At 34.1% G+C, this 19661-nt stretch overlaps 1 protein-coding gene across 4 annotated transcripts in view; it reads left to right on the forward strand.

The window, feature by feature from the left end:
* RSRC1 (arginine and serine rich coiled-coil 1) overlaps window positions 1-18878 on the forward strand; it is a 483059-nt gene extending 464181 nt beyond the window's left edge. For all 4 annotated transcript variants that reach the window (XM_063603003.1, XM_057301951.2, XM_057301952.2 and 1 more), the window contains exons 8-10: window positions 10239-10345; window positions 16481-16633; window positions 17329-18878. In XM_063603003.1, coding sequence (XP_063459073.1) covers window positions 10239-10345; window positions 16481-16633; window positions 17329-17421 — 353 coding nt within the window. In that variant the 3' untranslated portion in view covers window positions 17422-18878. The remainder of the gene's footprint in view (window positions 1-10238; window positions 10346-16480; window positions 16634-17328) is intronic.
* The last annotated feature ends 783 nt before the right edge of the window (window positions 18879-19661 follow it).

Consider the following 19661-nt stretch of genomic DNA (forward strand, 5'->3'; position numbering starts at 1 on the left):
AAGTCAGTCATCACCGTATCTATATCTTAAGAAGGTAATAGTTCAAAATCTTTTTTTTTTTTTTTTTTTTTTTACTGGTAAAAGACTTCTGAATATACTCGCCACTTCTGAATATACTCCCAGCCCCATGGTGTTAGGGGTAGGTTGCAACTATGTAACTCCAAGCTGACTGGGCTGGCACCAACATCATCAGCACTGCTAACATCTTCCAGCAAGTTTTAGTTCATTAATCTTAATGCCATACATGTACCCTTTCTCTAGCTAGTGGGTGGCCAGACATAAAAACTTGCAAACAGAGGCAAAGACATTAATGGAATGATGCAAGAAGAGAGTTGGAGATTTTTTTTTTAATCTCCTTTGCACATAGGAGTGACCCTAATCAATGCTTTTTGGTGAATATAAGCAGAATACATCCTGTTGCCTTCTCTAGAATAGAGAACTAAGTAGATATGTTGCCTCTGGGTTCAATATTTATTTCTGGAAACTCTTTTCATTTTACTACCATCCTCTAATAATCCAATACATCCACTTTGTAAAATATAAGACTCTGGAGTTATTATATGTGCTTATAAAAACACACTTTTAGATAAATGGTTTTTCCAATCTTCTGATACTCCTCATTTCCTTCTCATTGATTTTCAAGTTTCAACACAATTTTTTAAAAATAAGGATTTAAACATGAGACAGTAAACCTGGGTAAAGAACTAAGGGATTTTGAAATTCAAAGTTATTATTTCTGTTTTTAGTAGCTGTTCCACCCTTGCAAATATGTATAATAATTAGCCACAATTAGTATTCCTCTTTTCCCTAATTCATTATAAAAAGTATAACTTCTATACAATAATGCATTACATTTTTATCATGAGAAATCATAACAATATCTTTATATTTGAACCTGAACTTCAATATGAATTTGTGAGATTTTTTATATTAATGTGTGTATTTTGTAATGTATGTGGTATGTGTATATATATGTTTATTTTAGACACATTCGACTACATTTATATATTCATAGAGATTTATATAGAGGCATTAAAAAAAACAGGCATAGTCAGTCATGGATGTTCGTTATATATAAAGGTTATTGGGGATGCAAAGATATAAAAGATAGAAGAACCTAGTAATTGCCTTTAAGATCAGAGCACAAAGCATTAGTTTGGATTTTACAAGGCCAGCCAGCAACAAAAGAGCAGTAATTTATGAGCTCAGCGTAAAAGAATAGCATAATTGCATTAAAAATTAATGCTAATGAACACTAAAATGGGGAAGGTGGTTATGATGAAAGTTTGTATTCATCTTTCCTGGTTTGAATGATGGCTAGTGGCTTGATTAATGGCTTAATTTCTATCAATTAGTGGGGAAAAATCTCCTGCGAGACAAGGGTAAATTGAGCATTGAATTACATATCTTGCTTTTGTGTGCTAAGAAAAAAGAGCTGCGTATCTCTGATATTAGCCACAGTGACAAATGTGGTGTGCCCTGCGATGTCTGCATTAGCTCTCCTGACAGGCGAGTTGTGTGTGGTTATGGGGTGTTTAGAGATGGCTGGCAGACAGCATTCACTGCAAGTTCCTTAGAAACATACAACTCTTCCATCTACAGAATTTTAATTAGAGTCGATAAGGATTCTAGAATTAAAATGGACAGCAAACAGCAACTGCAGAATCTGTATTCTGACCTATTAATCTGGTATACATCAAATTATATTCCTTTTTCCTACCCTATTAAAATAAGAAAACTTCCAGTAGCTTTAGTTTTGTTGGGATTATGAATTCTTACCACTCTATTAAAGTGGATTTGACTATCAATGTTGATTACATTTGCAATAAGCATAAGGCAATAGTCTATATTTTGGGACTATGTAGTGGTTGTTGGTTTAACCAAATTCATGGAAACCATTCTTGGTTTTTGTAACAATTGCTGAACAGTAAATAAAGAGCAGCTTAAAGTGACAATTTCCTACTTAGGTTGTTTGCAGGCTTAAGGGAAAAAATGCTAGGTTTTTAGAAACTTTTTTAATTCATTTACAAAGGTTTTCTAGATGTGATATATATATATATCCCTTTAAAAATTTCAAATGTGAAAGATTCTGAAAATGCACATCTGTAATCTAGTTCAAGATAATGCCAGAAGAGTAAGATATTATATAAAATATATATATTTTATGTATATATGTATGTGTGTATATATATATATATCTCCTACAAATAAAGCTACACTGTATTTTACTGAATGAGTAAGCATTAAAATGCAGAAAAAGGACAATATCAAGAATATTTATTACTTATTATAAATGGATGGAGTGGGGAAAAAATAAATTGTTGCTTGGCAGGAGTGGGTAAAGAATTCATTTGACTGGAAAATGACTAGTCACAATTCAGGGGTTGAATCCCAGTTGTACCACCAACTAGCCATGTGGCTGTCACCAAGTTATTTATTAGCCTCAGTTTCTCATCTTTACAATGAGGGTAACAGTATTATTCCTCATGGTCATGATATTTAAATGAGGTAATCCATGTGAAGTGCTCAGCGCAGAGTACCTTAAATTTCTATTGCTGTTACTATTACTTACTTCTGCTACCAGAACAGCTCATCTGGCCTTCTAAACAATGACTTAAATGAAAAATTCATTTCTATGACTTTCCCCACTGGAAAGGTATTACATATATCGATGATGAAAACAAAAATTTCCGTGGACATATATACACCAGAACAAAATATCTTTGCTTTAAAACATGGTTTCTACCGCATAACTGTCGTTTTGGGTAGTTTGTGTTATAAGACATCCATTAGGAAGTGACAAGATCTCCCATCTCTTTAGTCACTGAAGCCTGGGTAACCATATGTCAGCAAAATACCACTTTCCTATTCAACCCAGAGCATTCAGTGAATCATGGTGGACTCCAGTGCCTTGGTGGGTGGTAAAATTCAGCTGGGCCTTTTGTGCCTTCTCATAGATGTGCACAGGCCTGTCCTCCACTGCTTCCATTCCTTCTCCCCTCCTCCTATCATTTCCACATCCTGGCACACCACAGGTTTACCAGAAGATGTATGAGCTAAAGCCATTTTCTACTTGCCTGAACTCAAAAATATTGCCAGCTTATTATAAACCATACTGTCAGAAATATACAGATTTATATAAGAATTGTTTAGCCAACTTCCATGTCTTTAGTACTGTTACTAAATTAGCACTTTTGTTTATGCTGTGCTTCCTGTATCTGCTACCATTTCTTAAGTGCTTTTAATGCTTCCCTATCGCTGTGTGGAGCACAGGTTATCATCTCCCAGATTTTTGTGGCTTGCTTTTTCACATCATTTTTGCCTTCTGAAATACCACCATGTCAGAGAGTTCTTCTCTGCTTACCCCATCTGAAATAGTTTCCTTTCCTCCTTTCTAGCCCTCTAGCCTGCTCTATTTTCCTTGATATTATATTATTTACTTGTTTATTATTTGTCTCCCTCATTAAAACATAAGCTCATGAAGGAAGAAACTCTCATTCATTTCCAAGTCCTACTGTGTGGAACAATGCCTGGTGCATTGAATGTGCTCACTTATTTGAAAAGAGAGGGATGGAGGGAGGGATGGAAGATGTGGGGGGGAAATCTCTCAACCACCCTATGATGTTTAGGCTATTATTATCTCCATGCCATAGATGAGAAAATGGAGACCAACACTCTTGAACCACTTGCCCAAAGCCACACAGCTAGTACATAGCAGAGACAGGGTTTAACCCAGATAGCCCAAACCCAGAGCCCTTAAAACTCACCACTGAAAGACATTTAATTTTTTAAGTTACAAAAACTTTTTATAATTTGACATTTTCTTCCATGAAGTTTTATTTTTTAATGGTAACTTTACTGCCCTTTAAATTTCAGTTATTCAACAAATGTTTATTGACTGCTTACTAGATAATAAAGCACACTCCACTAAGTTCTGGAGGTGACACAAAGAGGTATGTCCCCTCTAGCTGGGGAGAAGAAGCTTTCACTCAAGAAGAGATTTGCAAGGCAGCATATGCTAAAAGCCAAATGAATTATGCAAGAGGCCCTTTTACTCACAGGTGGCAAGGGGTGGCATCATCACAAAGTGGACATCAGACATGGCCTTAAATGACAGGGAGGATTAAGAGAAGGTGAGAGCATTCCAGGTGAGAAGAGTTGAATGAGACATTTAGTGTGGATTTTGTTTTTAATAAAGCTTAGCCTGATGCCCAGTTCACTTTCACTTATTAAAATATTTAACAGAAATTCTTCTTCATTGGTACAGTCACATTAACATTATTCCTATTACTTAATCTGATATAGTAAGCAGTTTAAGGTGAGTTTGTCTTGGATCTCGTCCAAAGTGGAGTTCCTTTCAGATACTTCAGGAGCCTCGTCGGCATATGTAACATGGTCCTGTAGCATAAGCTTCCAGAAGACTAATAGAAAAGCCCTATTCCACTTAAGGAGTTTTCTCATCTTTTAAATTATTTGTGTATATCAGTTCTGGAAATTTGTTCTCAGTGATATTGGTCTCGAACAACCTCAAAATGTTGGAGTTGGATAGATTTATAATGCTTGCCTTGTATGTGTTTTAAAAGAAACATTTAAAATGTACTGTTTTGAAAGGGAAAACAATTGGATGTGCTCACTTATTTGAAACCTGTGTTCATGAGAAATTTAAAACTTTAGAATTCCAATTAAGCTTTATGAGATGTTTTGTCCACAAATTTTATTGAATAGCCAGCTTTACCATACAAACATATTGTTGTTTGCTTTTTTGTTGTTCTTGTAAAGCACTTAAAAATACTTTACATTTCAAAGTTTTTTATTATCTGTCTTGTAACATAAGAAGGAATTTTTTTAATGTTTTTATTCTTGACTAAAATTTGAGCTAATTTAATATGAAAATAAGATAATCTTTTGTATTATTTATGTATTTGTAGCAATATTATTAGTATGTTTTTTTTTTTCTGGAATAGTAACATAAGTAACTCAGTAACTGTGGGCCAACTGACCCAAATTTTTTGTAACATAAAATGCATCTTATCTTTGGGAAAATTCATAAAATATTAGTATTTTAAAGGAGTCAGTTGAAGTTGCTGGTTGTTACTTGTCATGATCACATCTGGGGCAATAGTGCCATCTTCAGTTCTCAGCCTGGCATTGCTATTAGAGGAGATTGGTTTATGTTTGTAATCTACAAATGCAGTATGAGAAGACTAAAATTTTCTTTTCAAATGAAAGATTGATATTGGACCTTGTCATCTTCATTTACTAGTTTTAAAATTTGTATAACATTTGGTATTTTAAAAGAAAACTCTGTGTTATAAAATGTGAAATTGTCAAATATAACTTGAAGAAGCAGGAGAGCCTAATTTTTATACTATAAACATCAACAGTAACTAATACAATTTTTTTAAAATTTTTCATCACAAAAGGAAAGTGATTTTCTATACTTTGAGTTAAGTATTGATTGTTGTGGTCTGTAATGACTTGGCTGTCTGAGTCTATTATTTTTTATTTTACTATGAAGTGTATATCCCTTCCATTAACATCTAGCAGAAAACATTTTATTTACGAATAATGTGTTTATTAAAAAATCATCAAGTACTAATGGTGTGTTTCCTTCATGATTACTATGTAAATGTTTTAAAACATCCCATATTAATTCTCCCAGTAACTTTGTTACTTGTCTTTAATTTTACTTCATGGCTAATGAATACAAGATACTGTGTGTGTTGGGCATTTATGCAGCACATATAAACCATAACTCATTTTAAATCACATTTTCCCAATCTTAAAATTGGCACAAAATTGTTAAATGACAAATTGACATGAAAAACTTAAGAAACTGAATTTAAAACAATGTAATATATATTATTGATATGTTTTATTCTGCTTCCCAAAATGACAGGGTTATACTCAAGACATACATTTGTGGTCACTGACATGAGAATTTTGAGTAAGAAGCAATTTAAAACATTTTTTATGTCTATTTTCATACAATAGAGCTGAGGTACTGTAAAGCTGAAAATGTAAATCTCCTGGGAATCTTTCAAATTTTAATTTAACATGCGTTTACAACCAGTAAAATGATTCCCACATTGAAACAAAAAAGCTATGTTGGTGTATTTTCATATTGTGAGTAAGGCAAACTGGCTTTCTCCTATCTGCTCTGTCACTTTGTTAGTTCTGAAGTGATCTTTAAAGAAACACAAAGATAATGATGTTTTTCTGTAATCTTTCTCCTTCTTTCCTTTATAATTTTTCCAATGCTATTTTGTTAAGCATTGGTTTTGGCAAGCCTCTATGATAACACTTTTATTTGTATTAGGATCTGGTTGTATGTCCAAATTTAAAGCTACAAACACTGCAAGCTTTAGACATCAAGTACTGTTTGTGAGGTCACCTCTGACATTTAATACTAATGATTTCCTTTACAACTCCAAATAGAGAATATGTTTAGAGAAAAAATTCAAGAGGTCCAACATTTCATTCATATGAGACATCATCCTGAAGTCAGAAATAATGTCTTTTGGTTGGGAATTAGTGACTGTGAAATAATTCTAGTGAAATTAACTAAGACCTATACAGACAAATGTAGTTTTCATATTGACATTGAAGTTGGATTACACAGACTAGTACCCATTATGACTTTCCTTTGCCATATTAACATTATTATATATGTAATTAATAAAAAATTTATCTACTTGTATGGGATGTGTTAATATTAATAAATTAGCTGGGCAAAGAATCTTCTCTCATTTCACATGCTCAATTAGTACATTGCATAATTAAAATCTAGAGGAGCTTTCATTGTATAAAGCATGTGGGACTATTTACTCTTACATGGCACTCTGACAGTGCTTGGTTTTATTATGTGGGAAGATATATTCTTCCAAAGGTGGGAGTATTGGCTGTGGTGGCTGCTACTTCCAAGCATTTCATTCTCATCTGATTATTTCTCACAAGAGAAAAGACTGGTTTCAGCTGTCAGGGACACATCTTCATAAGAGCCATCTTTCCCACAAATAGACTAGAACTTGCACAAGACTATATCATTATAAATTGTGATTGGTCAAAAATTGAGACAAAGATTTTTTCAGATAACATTTTTGTTGAATGTATGAAACCAAATTTCCTTTAATACTCTTTATATTTATCTCTGTAACAACATTAAACCTTTCAAGGATAAAGCTGCTATAAAAATTAGTTTGCTGCAAAAAACTCCACCTTCGTGTCAAACCACTTACTACTATTGTTAAGTAAATGTGACTATTATCCATGAACCCTAAATCCCAAGATTTTTAAGTGCCTTAGCTGAGTATACAATCACTCCTAATTCAACTATGTCTTCATATCAGCTTAAAATGAATTTAAACAGCAAGGGTGTAAGTCATTATGTTACATTTTTTCTGCCCAGCTAGCATGTGAAAAAACTGAAATATAAAAATATGAAAATACAAAAATATGAAATTACACATGCACGTGGCTATTTATTAAAGCTGTAACTGTGAAAGCAGAAGACTAGAAACAACTAACCATCCATAGGCCATTCGTGGAAAAACCTATCATCAAACTATAAAATAGAATACTATGCAATTATAAAATAGAATGCAGAACTCTCTTAGCTGCTATGGAGTGAGAGTGAAGAAATATTAAGTGAAAAAGGTAAGATACATAGTAGTATGTAGTATGCTAATTTTATGTAAGCAAGAAAAGAATATACTTATATTCTCAAAAATAAACAATGGAGGGGTAAACACAAACTTAGTAAAAATGGTTACCTCTAGATTGGAGTAAGAACTAGGGACATTCTAGACTTGTGAATGATGTTTTAAATTTTGACCTTAGAATCATGTAAATATTTTTTGCAACTAAAAAATGAATATTAATCACAAAGTAAGACCTAAAATACTTTTTTCAATTAACTGAAACAAATAAACCTAATTGTATATCAAATTGATAGCATAATTATGCAGAGAATTATTTCATGACTTTAGAGCATAGTATTTTAGCATTTCAGCAGTAGAATAAATCTTAAGGTCAAAGACCATAACAAAATTTTAAACTGTGTTAATACATCTTGTTATTAATAGTAATGTTTGTCCTGTTATTTTGAAAGTAATACATATACATATTAAGAAAAACAAATACATTTGGTCATATCATTAGAGCCTAAGATTTTTAGAGTAAGAAAAAAGATGTACAAATATAAAATAAAAGACTTTCAAAATCCTAAAATCTTTAATTTGATTGGTAGTATCAGCATGAACTCATATTAACTGTTTCCTTCTAAAAGTATGTACTTCATATCTCACGTACTGAAGAGGTTCAGAAGCATTGACAATTCAGTAACAATGAATACCCCTAGTACCCAGATCGTTGTCTATAAATATTATTCTCCATTATAAAGAGCCTGGATTCTTTGGAGAAATGGCTAATTTCAGGTCTGGGACAGAAACTGTTCAAGATGATTCTACAACTATTATTAAGCCATAACTACTGGGGATTATATTGAAAGGATATAGGAATCAACTTCAAGAGGATCCTACTACCCAAAAATGAAGCAATTGAAGCATCAAAATAAGAAAATGACTACCATGGACTAAAGTACATTAAATAAACAAATATTCGTGAACTCATAATGATCATCTTTGGTCACCTTTGGACCAAAATTGATAAATAAAGAGAAAGAATCAAACATTTATTGTGACTTTTCTATATAGGCTGTATTTCATAGTCACTGAATAGTTAATGAGGAAATGTTCTTCATTATAGAAAAATCACAGCTGATAAATGTGGGAAGAATGATAGAGTATCACCATTTTACAACCTCTGATGAAATAATGGCTCAAAGCAACAAACAATGTTGCTAATTTGCTAAGTGAGAGATTAATGGAGAACTTTCTTTTTTTTTTTTTTTTTTTTTTTTGAGACGGAGTCTCGCTCTGTCGCCCAGGCTGGAGTGCAGTGGCGCGATCTCGGCTCACTGCAAGCTCCGCCTCCCGGGTTCACGCCATTCTCCTGCCTCAGCCTCCCGAGTAGCTGGGACTACAGGCGCCCGCCATCACGCCCGGCTAATTTTTTGTATTTTTAGTAGAGACGGGGTTTCACCGTGTTAGCCAGGATGGTCTCGATCTCCTGACCTCGTGATCCGCCCGCCTCGGCCTCCCAAAGTGCTGGGATTACAGGCGTGAGCCACCGCGCCCGGCCTAATGGAGAACTTTCTAAGGGGTCAGACTGACTCACCTCGTCCCCACTGATCAATCTTAACCACTAAAAGTAGGAAACGTGCATCCTGATATGATGTAGTAGGAATGACACAGCGTCACCTATGACATACTCTTCACCAAAAGAAATTGAACCTTAATGTAATTAAACCTATAGGTTTCACTAGTGGTTTACACAAAACATGGGAAATAGAGGAACATGTTAAATAATATTAGAATAAAATCAGCCAGATCCAGAATCTAGAAACTTTATAAGATACATGATTCAGATTCTTCAGTAAATAAATGGCAATGAAAGGGAAAGGCAGTGGACTGTAAGTGATAGAAAGAGACTTAAGGTACTTACCAACCCAGTGCAATGTGTGGACCTTGTTTGGTTCCTATTTCAAACCAACTATAAAAAGACTTTTTTACAATTAGTGAAAATTAAATATGGAATATTTATATATGTAATCAAATTAAGGAATTATTGATAATATTTTTAGTTGTGAAAATGATATTGTCAAGTTACTGTTTGTCTTATTTAAGTTCTTATCTGTTGGAGATGCCTACTAAAATATTTAGGGATAAAATGGTATGATGCCTGGGATTTATTTTTAAATATATCAGATCCACCCAAAAAAATTGAGGTGGATATAGATAGATAGATTAAATAAGAATAACAGAAAGTTAATGGTTATAGAAGCTGAGCACTGAGTACAGGTAGATTCACTGTGCCCTTATTCCTTTTATATGTATTTCCATGATAAAATGCTAAAGTTTAAGAAAAAGTCCTCCCACCAGATTAGCTGAGATCATTATGGCAGTGCCTTCTTAGCAGTGTTTTAGGTTTTGAGTATGAGTCTTAGTTCATAGGAATGTTATATTTGTGGATCTCAGAACAAAAGAGTTTCTTGTTATAGCTTAATTTATAATGTCTTTTTATCCAATTAAATTTCTTCATAGAAAGAACATTGCTTAGGTGTAGTGTTATTAACATGCTTACACCAAAATACGCTGACATTATACCCTGTTTTTCAGACCAAGCCACCCTGGTAGAACAAGTAAAGAGAGTAAAAGAAATTGAAGCTATTGAAAGTGATTCTTTTGTTCAGCAGACATTCAGATCAAGTAAAGAAGTCAAAAAGGTAAGTTTTTATCCACCCATTATGAGTAAACCTTTGGATTCTATCTGAAGAGATGCTTTATTAATGGATTTTACTTAAATGTGTTTCTTCTAATAGATGAAGTGAAGCAAGAGAGTGTCAGCCATGTTGCTGAGAGAGAGAAAACAAATCAGGGCGACTCAGTCACTTTAATACAAGTTTAATTTGTATAAAAAATGCTATAAAATGTGTCAGATGTCACTTTTATTTTTAAATTCACCAAGAATACCAAGTAATATGTCAACAAGATAGTTCTATAACAGTAATGCACATTTCTTAACATACATGGTTTTCTTTTCAAATGTGTACATCTACTTTTTGAATTGACATTGCTAGAGAAAAGTTAGAAAAGGGCTTTAATAATAAAAACTAATACCCATATTGTCACATATATCTTCATTCTTTGCCCAGATGATTATCACTTATTTGGCTGTGGTAAAGGAGCTTTGATTGACATTTTACTTCCATTGAATATTTTATTCTTTCATTCATTAGTAGGACTGCTTTTAGGAATTAGGTTTCTATAGTAGGAAAAAGGCATTCTAGGAAATACATTTATTCTTTAATAACATTCATATAATGAAAATATGATTATAATTAACACTCTAAAATATTCTACATCCATAAATTGTATTAATGGCTATATAATATCCTGTTGATGTCTCCTGATGGTTATTTTTCCTCTGTTATCAAATAAGTAGTTTTAACTTCAGAGATTTTAAGTACATGTTTATTATCTTTTTAAAATAAAATTTTAAGATGGAATTACTTGTTAAAGGCTAGCATTGTTTTAATACATGTTTCCAAGTCACCCTCTGAAAATATTCTACCAATTCAAATTCCACCCGAAAGTTCAAAGAGATATCTGCCTCCCGCAGATATCTTGGTTAACACCAAATCCTATCGGGTTTGTCATGTTTACTGACCTAATAGGTAAAAATTGGCCTGTTTCCATTAGCACTTCTTTTGTTATTAGTGAGATTAAAGTCTTTTCAATTACCATATACTTTTTAAAATAATTTATTCAGGAGAGATATATTGAGCATATACTACATGTTAGGCATAGGACCAGATAGCCCTGGATAATCTGTGGTCCTTGCGTTGCCATTTTGTTGATTTCCTTTGAACTTTTGATAGTTTGCCACCACAACTCCTAAAAAAATGGGGCTGTGAAATAGACATTCATAAATGTAGTTGCCCATTTTATTTAATCTTATTCTTACATATTATCAGGCCATTCATATATCCTAATGGAATTACTATGATTTATTTTAAAACTTGCTTTCCTAATATTTGTTTGTGAAGTTTACCCTGACATCCCAGTTTTTATTGGACTCTGTTATGATAAACTAGCATTTTCATTCTGTAGAAATGCTTATTCTTCCACAGTCAATACACTGGGTTTTCTACTAAACAACTCTTTCTCACTTGGTACTAATTGTTAATTTTTCCCTTTAAACTTATTTTCAAGTCAATGCCTCCAAGAAAGCATGCATTGGAAGGTAGGAAGTGGTGCTAACAGGAGAATATGCTATAAAGCTTCATAAGGTGGCATTTATCTTGGTGAATATACAGTAGTCTGAAGTCTTACTGGACTTTTATTAGTCACTACACTTCAAAATGATCAGAAGATCAGTGATAGTCTAACAATGAATAAATTCACACTTGACTGAAATATAGAACAAAGGGACAGTTTATTACTTTAGAAAGTGATATCCCTTCCTAGATTCTAAAATATCTATATCTGCAATATAAGGCAAGGATTCAGGATGCCCAAGAAGCTGAATCATTAATGAGGAGATTACTTAGCAAAAGGAGGTAAATTATCTTGTGGACCCTTTTATCCAGATCATGGAAAGATATGATGGACTATCCCTAATGCATAGCAAGGATTAACTCTCTTGAGGACTGAGTTACCCATGATCCTAGTTTCAACATATTTTTCTCCTGGACAGTTTTATACACTTTGATATAAAGTTTGTATCCCTAAAAAAAGGCTTTTGTATGCTGGCCACCCCTTCAGTTGGTACCGTATTTGTTTAGCTGTGTTAATTCCACTAATTAAGCTAGGGAGCTTTTACCAGAAAAGTGGCTATTACCAGTGACATGCTAGACATTGTGTCTCCTGCAACACATATTGATTTAACTAGTTTTACTCTCTGAAATCGTATTTCTTTTGTCTGAGTAAATAGGGAATCTGATAGTCCCTGATATATCATTGAGGAACCAAGATGCAGCTTGTTTTCAAACTTAGTATGAGTTATTCAACCCTAATGTTGTTGTATCTGGCAGATACCCACCTGTGTTCAAAAGAAGGGTAAATAACCCTATGCAGCATGGTCTTTTGGCCTACTTGGAAGTAGATTTTAGTACTAATTTTTACAAACTAAACCACCAGGTGGCAGCGCTACTCAAAGCCATATATTTGATAGTAGCCATTTTGAGGTTTTGTTTTATAGTCAAGGGAAAATTTTATCTTACAGTTTTTCTCACTTAAATAAAGAAGCAATTAGGGTTCTCTCTACAAATTTTTAATTGCCCATTAATAAACAATAACTTCCATGCTCTGATCTAACCTCTGAGAGCTTCACCTTCTATTATGTGTAAGTACTTCTCAAAGAAATCTTAATGTACTGTGTAGGTAAAAACAAGATGAGATTGCTTGGTTTATATGGTAGAATCTTATCTCTGCTACCTGAAGAGGTGGTATCCACATCTTTGACAACTAGAATAATAGCACTGCACATATTTTTAAGGCAGTTTAAAATGAAAAGTGTCTCCTAGCTAAGCCCTATCATGCCATGGCTAAGATACGCAGAATGATATGCTCTTACAGTCTCCGTAAGGCAATATAGACTACCAAAAATCAATGTCTTGAACCTCTTGGATTAGCGTATTTCCCACTTGCACTTGTGCAGAATATTGGGCTTTTTAAATGTTCTCAGTTGTATAAAGGGTCAGTATAATATCACTTAGGGCCACAAACCATCTGGGCACAGTGTGTTGGAGACATACAAATGTTTGAGACTTGGCAAAAAAAATTGCTGACTCCAAAATATGAGAATAAAGCTGCCAAAATAAATTGAATAAATATTTATTTAAATGTCTATAAAAGTTAATATTATCATTAACACTGGCATCATTGTTAGATTTAGTAGTCATAAGCATCTTAACATTTGAAAATAATTTATAGATTTCTCTTACTTTGTAAGAATTCCTAAACATACATGACTGCCCAGATATCTATCCCTCAGATATCTACCCCTTTTGTCCATGAGGGAATAAATCTGTCCTATGAATGCTGATCAGCTTCCATTAGAATAAAAATTAGAGTATTTTAATTGAATAAAACACATGCCTTAAAAAAAAAGTGGATCTTGATATCATCATCCCCAAAATAGCTCAGAACTTGTCTCCTCTCCACAATCCACAGCCACCATTTAAATCCACATCATCATCTCATTCTTTAACTTTTATAGTAGCCCTCTGGTTGTTCTTCCTGATTTTCCTTTTGCATTTATCTAGTCCAGGACCCATTCAGCAGCCAAAACAATATTTTTCAAGAATAATTAGACTTTACTGACCATCTGACCATTACAGAATAACTGGTACCAAATTTGCCCTCCCACCATAAACAGCTATAGAACTTGACAAGATGTGTAAGGCATTGTTTTTAGGAATGTAACAATAGGCAGCTCAGGAGGGCGATCCTTTGGAGAAGGGAAATAAAAGGTGAGCCCCATAGTTACCCAGCTTTCTGTATGAGGGCACTTTCCTGCTGTGGTGCTGGGAAGTGATACCCATGCAGAGTGGTGATGTGGCTGTGTTAAGGAAGAAATACCCCAAGTTCTGGCCTGCAGTGTCTCACTGTCTTTTTGCTCACTATACACCAGCCCCTCTGGCCTTTTTTCTGATCTTCAAAGACACCAAGCCCTTCTCTCTCAGGAGCTTTGTCTTTTCCCTCTGGCCAGAGAACCATTCTTCCTCTTCACATGCCTGGCTCCTTCTAAGTCTTCAGGGCTTAAATTTCACCTCCTAGAGAAGCCATCTCTAGCCACCCAATCTAAAGTAGATGTTTTTCCCTTCCTGATCCCCATCATTCTTTGTCAGCACCTTGTATAGTCCTTTATAGCACATACTACAATTTGTGATTATGCATTATTTTGGAATTTATTTGTTTATAATCTGTCAACTCCATTAGCAACATATAATTGCCACTTGGGACAGGAACCATATCTATTTGATTCTGCCTGTGTACCCAGTGCTTAGCAATTAGTAGTGCTCAATAAATACTGGTTAAATAAATGGATCTCCAACTCTAAAACAAATTAACCTAAGAACAGTTTAATTCATGCATATTTTATCCTCTGTATATTTTTCTTAGTGACATCTGTTTTTGGCTTTGTTCAGAGAAGTGAAATGTTCAGAAGTATAGATAAGTTAAAATAAATGGAAATTGAAAAACAATAGGTGTGGAACAAATGGGTATAAAAAAGGCTACATAACAATCTCCTATTCATCTTGTTTTTATTTAATTTTACTTTTTAATTTCAGCTTCTGATCTAATCCATTTCATATTATCCCTGTAACCTTACTGCTAATCAGTCACTCCTTGGCCTTCTTTCTTAGGGAATAAGCTATTGAAATGTAACTAAGTAAGCACTACTCTGCTGGCTCCTTCAAGGCAGAAACAATGATTTATTAGTTGTATCCCCAGCACTTGGTACAGTGTATGGCACCTGGTGAATACTCAGTAAAGGTGGAATGAATTGGGAGTCTATGGTTTGCATGATGGTATAAGAAATCCTAGAGTTTTATTTTTTGCCAAAGATACATTGTACCTTTTTTTCAAACTTTTATATATATATTTTAATATTTTTTAAGTAGCTCCGAGACAACCTTTGAGTTCATCAACTGATGAATGGATAAATAAAATGTGGTAGATCCATACAATGGGACATTATTTAGCAATAAAGAATAATGAAGTACTGATACATGCTGCAACATGGATGAACCTTAAAAACATTATGTGGCTGGGCACGGTGGCTCACGCCTGTAATCCTAGCACTTTGGGAGGCCAAGGCGGGCTGATCACTTGAGGACAGGAGTTCGAGATCACCCTGGCCAACATGGCAAGACCCCGTCTCTACTGAAAATACAAAAATTAGCTGCGTGTGCATGGTGGTGTGCACCTGTAATCCCAGATACTTGGGAGGCTGAAGCAGGAGAATAACTTGAACCTAGGAGGTAGAGGTTGCAATGAGCCAAGATTGTGCCACTGCACTCCCACCTGGGTGACAGAGTAAGACTCTGTCTCAAAAGAAAAAATTATGCTAAATGAAAGAACCAGTCATGAAAGACCACATATTGTATGATTCCTTTTATCTGAAATGTCTAGAATAGGCAAATCCATAGAGAAAGAAGATTAATTGTTACCTAGGATGGAAAGGTTGGAAGGAATGGGGAATGATTGCTAATGGTATGAGGTTTTGTGGGGGATGATGAAAATGTTCTAAAGTTGATTCTGGTAATAATTGCACAACTCCATGGATATGCGAAAAGCCATTGAATTATGTACTTTAAAAGGGTAAATTGTATGGTATATGAATTCTATAACTCAATAAGGCTATTTTTCTAAAGATAACCTTTGAATTTACTTTTCATACCTAAATTGGCCAACTAAATGTTGGATATTTGTTGTAAGCTTGTTTTGATTAATAGAATTTAGATATATGAAATATATGTATATTTCAATAGTATAGGCACATAAGTACCAATTTCTTAAGAAAAATATGCTTATCATAAGAAATGATTAACATTTTCTCAGCATTTTTCTATTTGTTATTCCTAAAACAAATACAATATAGTTATTCCTATATTCTATTTCTATATATCTATAACTATATTCCTAAATATAGTTATTCCTAAACAAACAAATATAAAAATAAAATAACTGTATTTCTAAAACAAACAAATACAAAAGGTAGGGCCTTTTTGGAGATGGGTATCATCTCAAAGGAGACTAATTGAACAGTTGTTATTCAAAATCAGAAATATTTTTGAAGTAAAACTCTAATTGTGTATTGTGTTGAAATTAATATGTGTTGTTTCTTTCAGTCAGTGGAACCTAGTGAAGTGAAACAAGCAACTTCAACATCAGGACCAGCATCAGCAGTTGCTGATCCACCCAGTACTGAAAAAGAAATAGATCCTACCAGCATCCCTACTGCTATCAAGTACCAAGATGACAATTCCCTGGCCCATCCAAATGTAATATCCTTAAACTTTACGAATGTCAGTTGAAGTCTAATTTACTGAAATTATTTCAATCTGTTATCCTTTTGTGCTAACACCAAGGAGGCCATTGGAGGAAACAGGTTCATATTCCCTTGCTAAAAATAGGCATCTGGCCCCCAGGCCTTTAGAACTGTTATCTATATTTGAATACAGTAGGGTCCAACTCATGTTGCCTAACCTGTAGAAGTATTCTGTCTATGGTTAAGAAAAATAGACAAAGAGAAGCATTTTTTCCTTTTTTTTTTTTTTAGCTGAATTGATCAGCACCATGAGAAGTGTTTGTTTAAAAATCTAGCACTAAAAGTTCCATTTCTGAGCTCTACTTTGTTCATTATCAGTGAGCACATCACTAACATCATACTTTGCTGTCTTCCATGAAATGTTGTAATTCTGCTGTTTTGGAAAAGTTATAGGAAATAAACTTCACAAATATAAGGTACAAAATTGTTAAGCAATGATGTTGATACTAGTAGTTGTTTTACTCCAAGAATTTCTGAGCATTACTAATTCCAAATAGATAGTCATCAATTAAGAGGTCATCAAGAGTTAAACAGTATCCAAATCTTGTGTTGAGAGATATATTCTACAAAGGTGAGTTCTGTCATTTTAGGTCAAATTCAAGTTATTGGGAGACAGTAACATTTTTTCTTTTTCTTTTCTTATTTCAGTTATTTATCGAGAAAGCTGATGCTGAGGAAAAATGGTTCAAGAGATTAATTGCTCTCCGACAAGAAAGACTAATGGGCAGTCCTGTGGCCTAAGTAATATACATATAGTTGGATTGGATTGTCAGCAGTAACATTGGAAATTTAGGTTTTTAAATCCCAATATTAACTTTTTACTCTTAAAAAGAATTTTGCTGATTATATATAAAGGTAGTCTCATTTCATTTGTCTCTCATGTAGGCTTGAATATTTGTTAATTTGAATTAAATCAAACATTGTAAAAATTAAAACATAAAATTTAAGATTGCATGAAAATGTTATACTGTTAATAAAGCTAAACATGAATAAGTCTGTTAAAATGAATGGTAGACACTAGCGTTTCTTAGTGCAATTCAAAAAATGTCAAGATGTCGTTTAAAGACACAATTTTGATTAATTATGCATACATGAGAATTGAATTACATGCTATAAATATGAGATTTCATCTCCCATATGATATTCAACCATTTTTAAATATTTTATTTCACCATATTGCAAATTTTTAGGCACAATAAAAAGCACCCTAAGCAATGTAAGCAGAATGTGCATGTTAAAGAACATATTTAATGAAAAAAAAATTTTGAAACTTAAATAAATTGATGATTTTGCTTAGAGATCAGCTTCTACTAGATGCTCCTTTACAACATGTTAGCAGATCTCAGCTCATTGTTTTAGAAATCACATGTTCATGCTAGACCTAACCAGTTGGCCAAATACCTATGATGGAGAAATCATTTCTGAGAAAACTGATAAGAGCTCTCACTTCAGTCTTACTTACCCCACTGCTATTCCCTGTGGAGAAAGCCGGCTAATTGTTTTGATAAGGCTATCTGCCATTGTAGAATACCTTTCTCTAGTAGCTGAATGACAATCAACTATACGTTCCATACTAAACATGCCAGAGATAGGACTTTTAGGCCTTGCTTTACAAAACTGGTTTTTAACAGCTGACATGAATATTTCCCGTTTCTATTTTCTTTTTTTTTCTTTTTTTTTTTTTTTTGAGACGGAGTCTCACTCTATCCCCCAGGCTAGAGTGCAGTGGCGCGATCTCAGCTCACTGCAAGCTCCGCCTCCCAGGTTCACGCCATTCTCCTGCCTCAGCCTCCCGAGTAGCTCGGACTACAGGCACCCGCTAACATGCCCAGCTAATTTTTTGTGTTTTTAGTAGAGATGGGGTTTCACCATTTTAGCCAGGATGGTCTATTTTCTTCTGTTGTCCAGTCACTAATTTAGTCTCTGCGAAGACTGTAGCTTAGAACAAAAGATAAGCAAAAAAAGTCTTCAGGGTAGGAGTGCCAACATATAGGACATTTTAATGCCATCTTCTTTATATTTCTGGGACATTAAAATTCAAATCTCTGTTGAAAATGAAAAATGTAAAACTTAGTTGCAAACAGTATAGAAAATAAGTGATGATGAAATATTTGTTTTCATACAAACATGCTTTCCCATTCTAAATAGATGTTAGTTTTCTTTTTTCCTTGGCTGTAAATAAAAGTGCCCCAAATGAACCGAGATTTATGTGGTTTTTAACATAGATGTATACAATTTTAGTGACTTTAAAAGGGGTTACAGTTTATGAAATATTTTTATTTCATACTTTGTATAACTTATAAACTACAGAAGTACTATCACCCTATTGGAAAGTATATGTTAGTGGTCTGGGCAAGAATATGGGTTGTCATTTGGGCCACTAATGATTCTCCAGAGGACCTGGGCTAGGCAGTTTTCTCAATATCCCTGATCTTCCTTATCTATAAAACAGTGAAAATCTGGTCTACTTCAATTATATTTAATACCAGTGTTCCTCTGTGGCAAGTACCCCAAATACAGAAGCTTGAACTGTGACAGAATTGTTTTTTGAGGTTTTTTTTGGGGGGGAGGGCGGTGGTTTGAGACAGAGTCTTATGCTGTCATCCAGGCTGGAGTACAGTGGTGCGATCTCGGCTCACTGCAAGCTCCGCCTCCCAGGTTCATGCCATTCTCCTGCCTCAGCCTCCTGAGTAGCTGGGACTACAGGCGCCTGCCACCATGCCCAGCTAATTTTTTTTTTTTTTTGTATTTTTAGTAGAGACGGGGTTTCACTGTGTTAGCCAGGATGGTCTCGATCTCTTGACCTCATGATCCACCCACCTCGGCCTCCCAAAGTGCTGGGATTACAGGCATGAGCCACCATGCCTGGCCGAAAATCAAATTTTTTTAATGAACTAAACTATGGTCCCTACAGGAATTCGGTAACTACTTCCTTCCTCCCTAGTTTTCAACATGATTCATTTGTATATATTATTAACTTC

Source organism: Pan paniscus, chromosome 2 (genome assembly GCF_029289425.2).
Source record: "Pan paniscus chromosome 2, NHGRI_mPanPan1-v2.0_pri, whole genome shotgun sequence".
In the NCBI taxonomy this organism is placed as follows: domain Eukaryota; kingdom Metazoa; phylum Chordata; class Mammalia; order Primates; family Hominidae; genus Pan; species Pan paniscus.